The sequence below is a fragment of the Vulpes vulpes genome, chromosome 7 (assembly GCF_048418805.1).
Source record: "Vulpes vulpes isolate BD-2025 chromosome 7, VulVul3, whole genome shotgun sequence".
Classification (NCBI taxonomy): Eukaryota; Metazoa; Chordata; class Mammalia; order Carnivora; family Canidae; genus Vulpes; species Vulpes vulpes.
In genome coordinates this window covers 100,851,937-100,866,962 of record NC_132786.1, presented here as the reverse complement: position 1 = coordinate 100,866,962, position 15,026 = coordinate 100,851,937, and the positions used below count along the sequence as shown (strand labels likewise).

Below are 15,026 nucleotides of genomic sequence, written 5' to 3'. Positions count from 1 at the left end.
CCTAGTTCGTTTCCCAGAGTTAGGAGTCTCTCATGTTCTGTCTCCCTTTCTGATATTTCCCACTCATTTTTTCTCCTTTCCCCTTTATTCCCTGTCACTATTTTTTTATATTCTCCAAATGAATGAGACCATATAATGTTTGTCCTTCTCCGATTGACTTACTTCACTCAGCATAATACCCTCCAGTTCCATCCACGTCAAAGCAAATGGTGGGTATTTGTCGTTTCTAATGGCTGAGTAATATTCCATTGTATACATAAACCACATCTTCTTTATCCATTCATCTTTCGATGGACACCGAGGCTCCTTCCACAGTTTGGCTATTGTGGACATTGCTGCTAGAAACATCGGGGTGCAGGTGTCCCGACGTTTCATTGCATCTGTATCTTTGGGGTAAATCCCCAGCAGTGCAATTGCCGGGTCGTAGGGCAGGTCTATTTTTAACTCTTTGAGGAACCTCCACACAGTTCTCCAGAGTGGCTGCACCAGTTCACATTCCCACCAACAGTGCAAGAGGGTTCCCCTCTCTCCACATCCTCTCCAACATTTGTTGTTTCCTGCCTTAATTTTCCCCATTCTCACTGGTGTGAGGTGGTATCTCATTGTGGTTTTGATTTGTATTTCCCTGATGGCAAGTGATGCAGAGCATTTTCTCATGTGCATGTTGGCCATGTCCATGTCTTCCTCTGTGAGATTTCTGTTCATGTCTTTTGCCCATTTCATGATTGGATTGTTTGTTTCTTTGCTGTTGAGTTTAATAAGTTCTTTATAGATTTTGGAAACTAGCGCTTTATCTGATACATCATTTGCAACTATCTTCTCCCATTCTGTAGGTTGTCTTTTAGTTTTGTTGACTGTATCCTTTGCTGTGCAAAAGCTTCTTATCTTGATGAAGTCCCAATAGTTCATTTTTGCTTTTGTTTCTTTTGCCTTCGTGGATGTATCTTGCAAGAAGTTACTGTGGCTGAGTTCAAAAAGGGTGTTGCCTGTGTTCTCCTCTAGGATTTTGATAGAATCTTGTCTCACATTTAGATCTTTCATCCATTTTGAGTTCATCTTTGTGTATGGTGCAAGAGAGTGGCCTAGTTTCATTCTTCTGCATGTGGATGTCCAATTTTCCCAGCACCATTTATTGAAGAGACTGTCTTTCTTCCAATGGATAGTCTTTCCTACTTTATCGAATATTAGTTGACCATAAAGTTGAGGGTCCACTTCTGGATTCTCTATTCTGTTCCATTGATCTATGTTGTGATTTTTTAAAAAAAGATTTTACTTATTTGAGTAGGAGAGCAAAAGAGAACATGAACAGGGGGAGGGAGTGAGGGAGAAGCAGGCTCCCTGTTGAGCAGAGCACCTGATATGGGGCTTGATCCCAGGACTCCAGGGATCATGATCATGGTCATGACCAGAGCTGACGGCAGATGCTTAACCACCCAGGCATCCCAAGAGTGTGAAATCTTTATAGGTGTTTTTTAGCTACTGAAAATAGCTTATGCTTTGGCTTTGGCTCATTTTGCAGGGGAAATGCCAGGGGCACAGACGGCGTCACCGAATCTCCTCTTTTCGGCCAGTGGAGGATATCACTGAAGAGGACCTAGAAAATGTTGCCATAACTGTTCGAGATAAGATCTATGATAAAGTTCTGGTAAATTACATATGATGAGTCATTTGCATGATTGTGATTCTCATCTCCGTTGTTTGAAATCCTGCATGGTCTTTAAGCTGTACCTGGGCTTATACCCTCAGGCCTCCTCCCCTCTGAAAGGGCGGGTCAGCTGTAACGGGGAAGGGGAAGTCAGCTTCCTGCAGGAATTCTCTTCAGGAAAGTTCTCTTCAGGGGATGCATGTGATCTGTGGGAAGGCAGGAGTATGGTTTGGAAAAGCATATTTATAATAGTAACGTTTTAAATATTTATATGGCATTTCAGTTTTGAACAGTGAAAAAACATACTGTGGGGTTTGTGTATGCTTTTTGATTAATACAGGAACTAAAGGTTGACAGCATCTTTGGTCAGTAGGAAATGGGTTTAAATTTTTTTAAACATGATTTGGAGGGAGGTTTTGTGGTATCATGCCTCATTTTTTAGGTAAAACAGTGTCCTATTAGGGTAGTAGTGGCAGCACGTGGCCTTGTGGGTATCCCCCCATAAATCCCATGTTCACCCCCACCGCCTTCCTTCCCCAGGGCAACACCTGCCACCAGTGTAGGCAGAAGACCATTGACACCAAGACGGTGTGTCGGAACCAGAGCTGTGGTGGGGTGCGAGGACAGTTTTGTGGGCCATGCCTGCGGAATCGCTATGGGGAGGATGTGAGATCTGCGCTGCTGGACCCGGTAGGAACAGTGTTTGCATTTGTCATGGCTTGTACTGGCAAAGGGAAGCGGGTTGACTGTGAGGCTCCCTGGGCCCTTGCTCGGGGACCTGTAGCTGCGGAGCTCTGTGTACCCTTCAGCACTCTAGAGGAAATGAAAACTGCAGTTTCCTTCTGGAAAGAGAGCAAGCTGACCAGTAGGGCAGAAGAGATGATTGCGTTTTCCAGGGTCAGAGCCACATTTTCTTACAGTTCTGGTTTGGAAGGTGGACCTGTGTGCCTTTCTTCCAGTGGTGTGGTTACCTTGGGCCAGGCCAAGGGCAGGTGTGTCACCCAGTAGGGGGCTTTCAGTGTGCCCGGCCTTGGACTAAGATTTTTCTCTATTCACAGTTAACTTCGTTTCAGTTGTTACTAATTCAACCTTATAAAGTAGGTATATAACCTCCCTGTTCTTTAGTTCCCTCTGTAAAATGAGAAAATAGTATGCTTACCATATATGCGCTTGAACCTGGGCAGACTGGCTCCAGAGCCTGTGTCCTTAGGTGACCCCTGCGCTGTATGGCCTCTTTCACAGCAGGGGGTAAATACACTGACCCCAGTTTGTGGACGAATATATATTCAGTGGCTTAGGAAGTAGAAGAGCCTCATTGTTCTTTTGTATTCCAGAAATTCTCCACAGATTTTGATCAAGTGTCTATAATTTTCTGGGTTTCTGCACATGTGGGACCCCGGTGGTCAGCCTTTCTGGGCCTTTGAAACGTGGAGGGAGGAGACACGCTGGGTCACCCTGTGCCATCTACTAGAAGGGACACGGGACTCGAGGCTGGAGGAGAGGCTGCAGGAGCCAGGTTGGGGCCCGGAGGTCACGGGGGAACTTGCTCTTCCAGGATTGGATGTGCCCTCCCTGCCGTGGGATCTGCAACTGCAGTTACTGTCGGAAGCGTGACGGCCGCTGTGCCACGGGTATCCTCATTCACCTGGCCAAGTTTTATGGTTATAATAACGTGAAGGAGTACCTGGAGAGGTAAGTCTCACAAACCAGAAAGAGGCCTTGAGCCAGCCCCAGCCCCAGCCCCAGCAGGGAGACCCTGGAGGCAGGGAGTGGCTGCTACGTTGCAGAAGATTTTACTGATTTATTTGAGAGAGAGAGTGCACAAGCACGAGATGGGGGAAGGGGAGAGAGAGAAGCCAACTCCCCAGTGAGCAGGGAGCCAGTGAGCAGGGAGCCGGACGCAGGGCTCCACCCCAGGACCCCGAGATCATGATCTGAGCCGTAGGCAGACACTTCACTGACAGAGCCACCCAGGGCCCCGCAGATGTTTCTAAAACCCTCTGGAGTGCTGTCCATTCTGTGTCTGCTCATGTGGGAGCAGTTCAGGACCGTTACCTTCCCTATTGGGACATTCCCTCCTTTGCTAGCATTTTCTGCTTGGCACTACCCCTCCCATATTCCCCCTCATTGTGTGAAACAGGAAGCAGAAGATCCTGTGAAGGCTGAGTAGAGAGGCTGGGGCACTGTGCTCTTAGGACGCATGATGAGCTTCTGGGGCTGAGGCTACAGCACTGAACTCCATGGCCCGGTTGTGGGATGCGGGAGTGAGGCGCATGGCTCCTGGGGTCTGGCTCACTGAAGCGGGATGGGTCGGGACAGACCTTGCACCAGAGGATCCAGGTTTGGCTCCTTACTCCACACGTGGAGGTGGGGAACCTAGAGTGCAGCTTTTTTTTTTTTTTTTGCCTCCGTCCTCATCACACTAAAGCCCCCCTCCCCTCTCGTTCTCAGTTTACAGAAGCAGCTGGTGGAAGACAATTAGGAGAAAGAACCAGCCACCTCACTGTACAGCATATGCCAGCAGGACATGCCATACCACTTGTGCCTAAGATTTTTTACAGTTGTGTTTTTATACAGATATTTTGTAGATCTAAATGCTATTTTTTTTAAGGTTGTTTATATACTTAAAAAGATCTCTCAGGAAGATGGCACAGCAGAGCAATCTCTATACATGTAGCCATAGGCCCCTATGTATATTGAATTGTTTAAAAGCATCTGCATACGATGAAAAAGTTTAAATGGGGTGGAGTTAAAGTGCAGGTAAGTTCCAGAGAAGACACTGTATATCTATGTGGCCTTGATCTTTAGTTCCCAGTCAGTGACCACAGTTCTCTGGGCCATTGGAATTTGTTAAAGAATGTTCTGCTAAATTACGAAGTGCAATTAATCATAGATCTTGAGAGTACTAGAGTTTTATTTTTATTAAAACTTGAATGAACACAAAGTGGACTGTCCCGTTCCCGACACTGGAGGCCTTGGAGCACTGCCCCTTCATTCAGGATTCACCTGCTGCCTGAGGTCAGCGGCTTCAAGATTTAATTTTTAATTTAAAAAGATTTTAATGTCTGCAAGAACTAAAATCCTGCTTAACTGATGGGGAGACTTTAGTGTTTAATGCAAATGTTACATAAGTGGGAGGATGTTTTAGGGCTTTCAGTAGAACAAATTAATGTGCGCAGATGCCAGTTAAAATCCTCACTGTTCTGGCTGAGGCTGGAGGGGCCATTTCATGCTTCTAGAAGCAGAGCCACACCTGCCAGGACCCATTTGGCTGTCTTGTCTTGGCTCTTCAACCTGAAGGTCCACACATAATTAGAGCCCCTCATTTTGGTTTTATACACAGGACATTCATATGTGTGTTTGGTTTCTTGTCTGTCCACGGGTATGGCTTTTGCAAAGATGACTGGCATCACAGAGGTGACCTCCTTGAGGCAGGCTTCAGCAATGGTTCCTGACTGTGTGTCCCATCTGGCACCTATGGCAAAAACACAAGGGTTGCAATAGTGTGGCATGTTGGTGCTGCTCCTCTAACTGTTGGAGGCAATAAATGTTTGGTTTTGAAATGTTTGGTTTTGTCACGTTACTGCTTGTCAGGGGCTTTCTTACCCTTACGGGAGGTTAAGACAGCTGCTCCCCAGGTGCCATAGAAATGCTGGAGGCAGAGCTCACTGCTCTACACCTAAACTTTCCTTTGAGAAATCAACTAATTTGAATTCAAAAGGTGTAAGACTCCGGGCACAATGAAGCAAATGCATTTGTCCTCCCTTAAAAAAATAATGGGACTCTGACTTCTTCAGCTGTAGAAGTAGTCTCTAATCCAGTACATTCTCTCCTAACCCCCGCCCTTGGAGATTCACTGTTAATGACTTACAGAAGTTTTAGAGTAAAATAGCAATGAAGTTACAGTTTTTAATAAGATTTTGAATAAATTCAGCGTAGGTCTTAATACCACAGGGTAATTAACATTAGATATAGATGCAGGTTGAAGTGACAGCCATTACCCTAAATGCCTTGAAATTTGACTGATGTTGATCACAGCCTGGGATACAGTTTTTTGAAACTGGAAACAAGGCAAATAACCACTAGATGTAAGTAAACACTGACGAGTAAACAAAGGGCACATACCTACCCGAACTTAAGAAAGGTCTTTAATAACCTGTACATGTGCTTCTCATGGTATCTTACCTTCCAGGAGGAACCCGTGGAGATAAGCCCCTTCCCGTGGAGGATGGCCATAATCTTCCTTTGTTTTTTTGGTTACATCAACAGTCAGGCACATTTTATCCAGTGGCCATTCATTTTTTCGAGCCATGGTCTGCATGATTGCTGTGGGAGGAGAAGGATTAGGAATAGGATGAAGGTGGTACAAAGGTTTGCAGCAGCTGGTAGGAAGCTGGCTGTCTAGCCGGGCCTGCTCTGGTCCCACAGTGTGGTTCCAGTTTGTGGGCATCTGCACATGTCTCCATTAGACTGTGGCCAGCTCAGGCCTGCAGGACCCCCTCCCTGCTCTTGTAAAAGGAGTTTGACTGGAACAGCTATGCCCATTAGGTCACCTGGTGTCTGCTTTTGCACTGTTGAGGCAGAGGGGGGCCACTGGGGGAGGGGCCACGTGGCCCTGGGTGGAGAGTGAACTACATGCCACCTCACGTGGCTGTCGTGCCTGGAATGGGACTTCCTCTATTCTCCCCTTCTGTACTGGCCACGACCTGTGTGCTGGGGAGCAGGGCAGGCGAGGAGGGGGCCAGCAGCCCTTACCTGTTAGGAAGGACTGAGGGTTGAAGAAGCCAGAAAGCCACACCACAGCCGGGAGGGCAAGATCATGTGTCCATGTTTCGAGTTCCCGGCATCGCAGAAGGAGGTCATTAAACCTGATCAACAGAAGGTAGGGAGAGACAAAAACGTGCTTTTTAGTAATAGAGGAGTTTTCCTATAAGAGGAGGTAGACTTAGGGAACTGATAACCACAAAAATCTTACAGAACACTGTCCCTTTAACATTAGATTTTTTTTTTTTCCCTGTTGAAAAAAGGAACAGGGACCTTGTTCCTATCAGGGACAAGAAACACAGGAATGTGGAAAATTCATCTCTACTTAATTCAGCGATTCTTAGATACTCCCTAGTGCTGGTTGGTGATCACATACAGGTGATCTGTGTATGATCCAGCTGACAGGCTCCAGTGCTGAGTGAGGATGGGGAGGGGAGGGGAAAGGAGGGGTGCCGGGGAAGGCAGGGGTGGTGCAGCTGCGACCATGGTCTTCCCATGTACATGGTCACTGGAGGGGGGTATGGGGAGAGAAAGGTAATGAAGAGATACAGCACCTCCCAGCCTGGGCATGCCTGCTTTTGAGAAAGTGCTGTTTTTACCCAAGTTCTGAACTCATCAGCACAACAGTTTTGCAAGAGGGGAAGCCAACTCCCAGAGGCTACAAGGAGATGAACCTCTTTGATAAAATCAGAAATGATAACCCTTGAAATGTAGAATTGAGGGCTGCCAGAAAGAGTGGGAAGATGGAGCAGGGGTAGGAGGTGGAGGACAGGCCCGAAGATCAGAGCCAGCAGGCAGTTCTCCAGAGGGGAGAGCCACACAGGCTAGCTCTGAAGTGTTCTGGGACCTGGTTTGGATTACAGAAGCAGTAGGGGGGATAGGTCACCATGAGGGAAGTTCCTGCTGTCTTAGAACATGGCCCTTATCCTGCCCCAGTTATATTCTTTCAAATAGCTGGTTTAGGGAAAACATACTTGAAGATAGGTAAAGTGAAGACCAGGAAAAGCAAGGAGAGGAAAAGACTTTTTATCTAAAATTGTTGCCATGAGAATATACATTATAGCCAGTATGCAACTTTTTTTTTTTAAGATTTTATTTATTAGGGAGAAGGAGAGAGCATGAGCAGGGAGGAAAGGGAGAGAAGCAGGCTGCCTGCTGAGCAGGGAGCCTGTCGTGGGGCTCGGTTCCAGGACCCCGGAATCATGACCTGAGCTGAAGGGAGGCACCTAACCGACTGAGCCACCCAGGTGCCCCTGCAGCAGGTTTTTAAAAAATTGCTAGGAACGCTGTGGTGGTTCAGGGGTTGAGCGTCTGCCTTCAGCTCAGGTCGTGGTCCTGGGATCGAGTCCCCCCTCATCAGGCTTCCCACAGGGACAGGGAGCCTGCTTCTCTCCCTCTGCCTATGTCTCTGCTTCTCTGTGTCTCATGAACAAATCTTAAAAAAAAAAAAAAGTGATTGCTGTATAAATACATTGGGATTATGGTTTGGAAGTGATGAGGTAAAAAAGGACACTAAGTAGGAAGATCTCAAAGTAAAAGTTTTTTTTTTTTTTTTTAAGAAAAGTATTTTAAAATGAAATGGAAAAAAAGGTGAACACAATTCTAGGAAATTTGAGTTTTCTTCAATTACAAATTTGACTCTAAAATCAGGGACATAGCCGGTTTCAAGAAAAATTGACCACAAATAGTGCTAGCATATATCTTAATATAAACTAAAGACAGACTCCTCTGCACAGATAGAATAAACATGAAGTTTTTTTCTTTCCTTTCTAAAAGTTAGCTGCAGACCCCTCCACAGCAGCATTTGATCAGATAATGCTGCCTACAAAGCCTCCAACAATGGGTTAATTTTTTTTTTTTAAATAACCAGCCAGCTTGTCATTTTGACTATAAAGACAACTGATTATATGGCATAAAAAACTGGCAGCAAACCCAATGAACAAGAAGGTTGATAACCCTGTAGACAAGAATAAGAGGAATCTGGACAAAAGACTTTAATATGTTTAAACTCCCAAGAAACTGCAATAATAGTTGTAAAAACAGGAATTTATAAAACCAAGTCTGGCTCCCCCTCTGCCCCCCCCCCAATATAAAGAACTTGGATTTGAAAACTGACTTTTAAAACTTCCCATTGTCCAAAAATCAAGGGCAAGCACAGTAAACCAGCAACAATCGAAGACCTAATGAAGTTCCCTCCAATACTGATGAAATCAACATAGGATACAGCAGAGAAAGATATAGACTGATAAGAGATTTCAGGTACATAAATACAGTGAAGACAATGGGGGAAGGCAGTATTTGGAGAAATAAGGGCTAAGAATTTTCTGGAGTAGAACCAACAGACTTACACATTTATAACTGCACACGGTCCCAAGGACTGTTTTAAAAGTCCACACCTCAGGACAGCCCGGGTGGCTCAGCGGTTTAGCGCCGCCTTCAGCCCAAGGCGTTAATCCCGGAGTCCTGGGATCGGGTCCTGCATCAGGCTCCCTGCATGGAGCCTGCTTCTCCCTCTGCCTGTGTCTCTTCCTCTCTCTCTCATGAATAAATAAAATCTTAAAAAAAAAAAAAGTCCACACCTAAATGCAATAGGAAAATTGCAGAACATTAAGAGTGAAGAGAAATACCTTAAAAATGTCCCAAAGAAAGATTAGTTGTGAAGGGATGACAAGTACATTTAAGAACAGTCTCATCAGCTCTAATGCCAGAAAACAATGGAGTTACCAAATCTCAGGGCCAAGAGAAAAGCTCTCTTACCCTAGAATTGTATACATAGGTGAACCACTGAGCAAGAGTGCAGTGAAGAAAGTTCAGACACACAGAATGCTGTTTACTCCACGTCATGTACATGAAAAGTTGTATATTTTATCCTTTAGCAAAAAGATAACAGGGCTCAGAACAAAGGAGCCCAGAATGAGATATAAAAAGTAACAATGAGCGGATAAATCAATATATGTAGTTAAACCAAAAATAATTATGGTCTATAAACAAAACAAAAATACTATTGTCTAAAATAAGGTTGAATTACAATGGCAGACCAGAGGAAGCAGACGTTCAGAGGGATGTTAAAGTGCTGACTTTACGTTGTGTTAGAAAAATAAAGTATAAATTACAATGAAAAGTGTCTCCACAAAAATAATAGGAAATATACAGGGATGAACATGGAATAAAGAAAACTATCAGGGGTGCCTGGGTGGCTCAGTTGGGCATCTGACTTGATATTTGTGTGGGTCTTGATCTCAAAGTCATGAGTTCAAGCCTGCCCCACGTGGGCATGGAGCCTACTTTTAAAAAGGCAAAAGAAAACTATTAGACTGACAGAAGCCAGAAAATATTGGAATAAAAGAAGAAAAATTCACAAGTTAGAAGGCACAAAAGAAGATGGTGGAAGTGACTCCAACGTTACCATTACCATAAAATTTAGGTGTAATATGAATATTTTTGATAGGAAATAATAAAATCTGGTGTTGGACATCCATAGCATTCACAGAAATCCAGCGAGTAGCTCAACCCACTCTTCCCTGCCATGGTTATTTGCTGCCATCTGCATCCCTTCCACATTACAACTTCCATTATTAGGTTTGTACACATCCCACACAGCCAACACCTGGCTGCCTGGGGGGCAGTTCGAAGGTACAGTCATTGGAAATTCTTTGTAAGAGTTTATTTTTGAAAGCAATTTCTACACCCAACATGGGCCTCGAACTCAACATCCTGAGATCAAGAGTCACATGCTCTACAACTGCACCAGCCAGGTGCCCCTCATCTGGAATTCTGATGGAGCCTTCCAGTTTAAGGCTCAGAGTAGCATTCTGGTTCATGGAAAAAAGGACAGGAAAGCAAGGATAAAAAATTTCTGTACGAGGAGACAGGAATAGAGAGAATCTCCATCCCTGGCTTTGGAACACCTTTATGCACTCAAGTCCACACACTAAAGCAGTCAGTTTTACTGTATAACCTTTTAAAAGTTAGCTATGAGTTGGCATCAGTAATCATTAGCTTCGAAAGTAAGCATATGAAGTGACATGAAAGCAAACTCAAGTTGCCTCCCATGGCCATTTAAATAACGACGGAATTTTATTACCTACGGTTTCCAGGTGATAAACTGAGAAATTAGGAAGATCAAGTATTTTGTCCTAGATCAAATAGTATAGTAAGGGGTGGAATTTGAATCTTGCTTTGACTTTGACTTTTCACTGATTTTTGTGTTGAAAGCACACTAAAAATCAAGTGAAACTGGTGGTACTCTGTACAATTACAGGCCAAGTATACTTCCAGAATACAATCTTCATAGTTGTTCTGACATAATAGTAATAACACTGAACCAGCACCCAGGTGGACAAAGGCCAGTGGGAGCAGGAAGGGGGCAGCTTACCACTGGGCCAGGCCGTAAGTAGATGGATAAGCCACTTTGCTCCAGTTGTCTGGGACTGTGTCGTAACTCAGCTGGGACTGCTGGGCTTCCATCTCAGGAGATAACATCAGCTCCCCCTTGCATGGAGAAGAGAGGCCACATAGTGACTATCCTCCAATGTGGTAAAACCCACTCTAGGATCCCTTTTTAAACTTACCTTCCAACCAAGGTCTAATTGTTGAAGTGACGAACGGATTTCCCGAAGGAGAATATTCATCCTTTCACATTCTTGGAAGCAAACAAGAACATAGGGGCTTCTGTTTGAGTTTTTTTGCATTATCTCCACCATGTTGAACTCTTCTGGGAGTTTCTCCAAAATGTCATCCGAGACATTCTTAACCTTAAATCATTAACACATATAAGATTTAGCTCCTTTGTATTTCATTTTTAGTCACAGGGACTAATGTCCTTGACTTTTCAAAGTCCCAGCATATATTCTACAATTCCCCAAGGTGCTTGCTAATGCACTTAAAAGATACCCACTACTCCCTGAAGATGGGCAGAGAGGTGCTGCGGACTAGCTCAAGGACCTCTGCATCAATGCAGCCCCTTCCCCTTCTTTGGGTCCCATCAGGGAGGAGCTACTATTCGTTTGCAGTTTATTCACTGTTAGCAGTTAGGGAATAGAAGAACGTCATCAACTACATTTCACTTGTACGTAAAGATACAGAAAGAGGAAGTAAGATCCTGACATTTAGGTATTAAATAAAAATTTGAAAAGTCACACGAAGCAAAAATGCCCTTTAGGCTTGAGCTAATTCTGGTGAATCTATGATATTGCCTTCCCAACTGACATAGCCTAAAGTTTTGGGAGCAATTTGGATCAGCATTTTTAACAGCAAGGAAGCCTCTGTCTTCTTTTAATTATTGCTTTGAAGAAATAAAAAATTTATACATTAAAGATGTTCAGAATGTATGTAATACTTCAATGTGTGTATTTTTTGTCCTTTTTGCTGAGCTGGGGAAAACCAATAAGTACCTAAAATGGACAAAAGATTGAAGAGCATTGCCTGTTTTCCACCTTAGGCAGCTTTCCTTCTTTCCTTGATTTTTTGGATTACTGCCTGTGCTTCTGGTATCTTAATCCTAAAGTGCTTTAGCATGTTGGCAGGTTATTTTTCAGGTCCTGGAACCTTAAAAAACTCATCTGCAGCAGCGGTAGAAAATATGAAGCACAGTGTGGTAGGCAAGTTAGCTGATTCCAAAAGCCATTCTTTCACCTGGAGTTTGGTTTCCTTCACTGGCCCTTTGTAGCTGTCTGGCAAGTCACCATTAATTAATCCTGGAATAGGGATCCTGATATTAGATTAATTAGATGGCTTATCTGTAAAGCACGTTCTTTAGTGCCCAGGATATAGTAAACAACTAATAGAGTCGCTGCTGTTTGTCTATTTGGGGTGTTGAGGCATCTAAAGCTCATTGGCTTTGCAGTTTTTGGTTTAATGGTCAGCTTCTTTGTTGGAAAGATTGAAGCCCAACATGAAACAAAGACTTCATCCATCTTTCTGTTTCTATTGATACTATATAGCCTTTCCCAAATGGATGAATGTTTCCTTTTTCATCTTTGCTTAAAAAAAAAAAAAAAGGTCTAACATTCATAACAAGGAAGGTGTTAATATATAGGATAAAACACTCACAACAAATTCTAAAGCCCTTACATGTCAACCAAGGGCCTCAACAAATGGCCACATTTCAAGAAATAATGTAGTAAATTCCTCAGACCTCAATGCAGTTAAATTTGATGCTTAGTGTGTTCCAACAACCTGAATCTGTGTCAGTCAAATCCTGATTAAATTGTGAGGGGAAATAAGGGCTAATTTATCTGGGGGTGGGGGGATAAACTATTAAGGTTTTAAATTACTGAGAAATGAGGTTTTAATCTAAATGTAAAAAAACCAGCATTTGATGTCCATTTCTCATCATCATTTTAGGGCAATACATACCTTCAAAAGAATAATGCCAAGAGGAAAAAAAAATAATGCCAGTCTCCCAAGATAATGTAAGAAAGACACTGTAACAAAATGACAGAGCCAAAGACAGAGAAGGGCAAGTCACAGATTTGGAGATGTTTGCAATACATCTATCTGACAAAGGGTGCATGTTTAGAATAAAGGGTCCTTAACAAACCTGGAAGAAAACCTGACAACTCAATTTAAAAAATGGGCAAGCAACTGGAACAGGCATTTCACATAAGATTATAGCCAGATGGCCAAGATCAAATGAAAAGATGCTCAACATCACTCCTTGACTAAGGAATGTGAAATTAAAACCACAATGAAATGTTAACCTTAACAAAACCTCAAGGACAGAGAATGGGTGAAACTTGCACACTGCTGGTGGGAGTGTAAGTGGTACAAACACTTGTGAAAACTGCTTGGGAGTATCTACTGAAGCTACGCATTACAGTGCATGATTCAGCAATTTCACTTCTGAGCAAAGAGGGGTGAGCAGAATGAACGGACACCTTGTGGAGTTGCCAGTGCCAGCTGACAAAAGACTACAAGAATGTTCGTGGCTATGATAAGTCAAAATAGGAAAGAACTAGAAATAACCCAAACGTCCCTCTACTACAGACTGAATAAAGAACTATATATATTCAAACAAAAGAATACTAAACTAAATGAATCCCTGGTCCATGCAAGAACATGGGTGGATCTCACAAGTGTAACAGAGAGTGAAAAGAGCTAGATGGAAATCAGTACATAAGGTATGAATGCATCCATCTGGTGTTCAAACACGGGCAAGCCTAATCTGTGGTGATCAAGGTTAGAGTAGTAATGTTTGGCCAGCAGAGGGAGGGATATACTGACTGAGTGTTGGAAATTAAGTATTTTTATTTGAGTGATGATTACATGGGTATATGGAAGGAGAAACATCTATCGAGTTGTACACTTAAGATTAGTACCCTTCACTGTACAAAAATGTTACAGCTCAACAGAAAAGAAAGATCCTCTACCTTTTCTTCTGTGGACTGCCCCAGCTCCTCATGGGTGAGTGCATTCCTGGGCTGCAGCTCTAGCAAAGTTCTGAAGAGAGTGTTGGACATCATTGTCAGGAATTCTATTTCAGCATTTGGGTGGAGGCCATACAGTGCTGGGCTTTCTGGAGGAAGCTTCTCCTCTACATACTGATGGTAGCCTGAATAATCTAGGTTAGGTGGGGCTGCAAATCCTGGTGCCAGCATAAGTTCATCTTCAATCTTCAACCACAAAGGAAAAAAGTCAGTTACTCGGAAGTCTAAATGGATATGAATCTTCACACCCTAAGACATTAAGACATTTTGAGAACACTCAGTAAGAATGTCCTGTGCAATGCCAGATGGGTCGCAGGCTCCCTAAAATATTTCATGAGGCTTCTGTAATCAATCATTTTGTTCTGTGTGTGGCACCAGGCTGACCTCTGGGGAGGAGTCCAAGGAATGCACGCAAATCCTTGCTCCAAGAAAACCAAGTCTGCAGTTTTCTCGGAGCAACGTGATACATGCCCACAAAGGAATGACTGGGTGCTGAACCATCTCCTGCGTATCGGTCATCCATCACATGCTCCAAGTCATTGTCCCAAACTGCAAACATTTTGCAGAGAGAAGATGGGACTCTAACTTCCCCAGGCAAGATGTTTAAATCTTAATTCTGAACTCACTTTAGTAGACTCAGCTTCAGTAGGCTCAGCTTTCCTAATGTAGAGACTTTCCACAATATTGCTCAATTTTATATATGATACATATGAATTTTATAACCAGAGTTCTATGTACATATATGGAAAAATAAGTCTGTATGTAACATTTTATAGGGCCATATACACAGAGAGATCAGTGCTATGTCACCTTTGAGCTACTCAGGGCATAGTTCTTGTTGCTCATTTCAAGATCCATAGACCCTTTGAGCTACTTGGGGCAGAGTCCTTGTTGCTCATCTCAAGATCCAGTATTGTTAGCACATCCTGGTGCTCAATACACAAGTGCCTAATGAATGAAAGGCCAGAAAAAGGCATTTATCATGCCCATCTACTTCATTAAGGTTGGAGTAGAGGGTAGACATTCCATGTGGATGAAGGTTCTTAACAAAGGCAATGTGAGTAGCAATACCAAATCTCAGTGTGTGAAGGTAGTTCTTTCTTCTTTCTTCCTTTCTTTCTTTCTTTCTTTCTTTCTTTCTTTCTTTCTTTCTCTCTCTCTCTCTCTCTCTCTCTCTCTCTCTTAGATAG

General features: G+C 43.4%; 2 protein-coding genes across 9 annotated transcripts in view; one reads left to right on the top strand and one right to left on the bottom strand.

Annotated features, from left to right (window-relative positions):
• Positions 1-5,208, top strand: part of CDCA7L (cell division cycle associated 7 like) — a 51,347-nt gene extending 46,139 nt beyond the window's left edge. For all 8 annotated transcript variants that reach the window (XM_072764529.1, XM_072764527.1, XM_072764528.1 and 5 more), the window contains 4 exons: positions 1,520-1,645; positions 2,186-2,335; positions 3,201-3,337; positions 4,097-5,208. In XM_072764529.1, the coding sequence (XP_072620630.1) occupies positions 1,520-1,645; positions 2,186-2,335; positions 3,201-3,337; positions 4,097-4,127 (444 nt within the window). In that variant the 3' untranslated portion in view covers positions 4,128-5,208. The remainder of the gene's footprint in view (positions 1-1,519; positions 1,646-2,185; positions 2,336-3,200; positions 3,338-4,096) is intronic.
• The window catches only part of DNAH11 (dynein axonemal heavy chain 11), a 314,532-nt gene continuing 304,047 nt past the window's right edge, over positions 4,542-15,026 (bottom strand). The window contains exons 77-82 of the mRNA XM_072764523.1: positions 13,780-14,022; positions 10,981-11,163; positions 10,785-10,900; positions 6,401-6,513; positions 5,831-5,971; positions 4,542-5,120 (exon numbers count right to left, since the gene is read on the bottom strand). Of these exons, the coding sequence (XP_072620624.1) occupies positions 4,873-5,120; positions 5,831-5,971; positions 6,401-6,513; positions 10,785-10,900; positions 10,981-11,163; positions 13,780-14,022 (1,044 nt within the window). The 3' untranslated portion in view covers positions 4,542-4,872. The remainder of the gene's footprint in view (positions 5,121-5,830; positions 5,972-6,400; positions 6,514-10,784; positions 10,901-10,980; positions 11,164-13,779; positions 14,023-15,026) is intronic.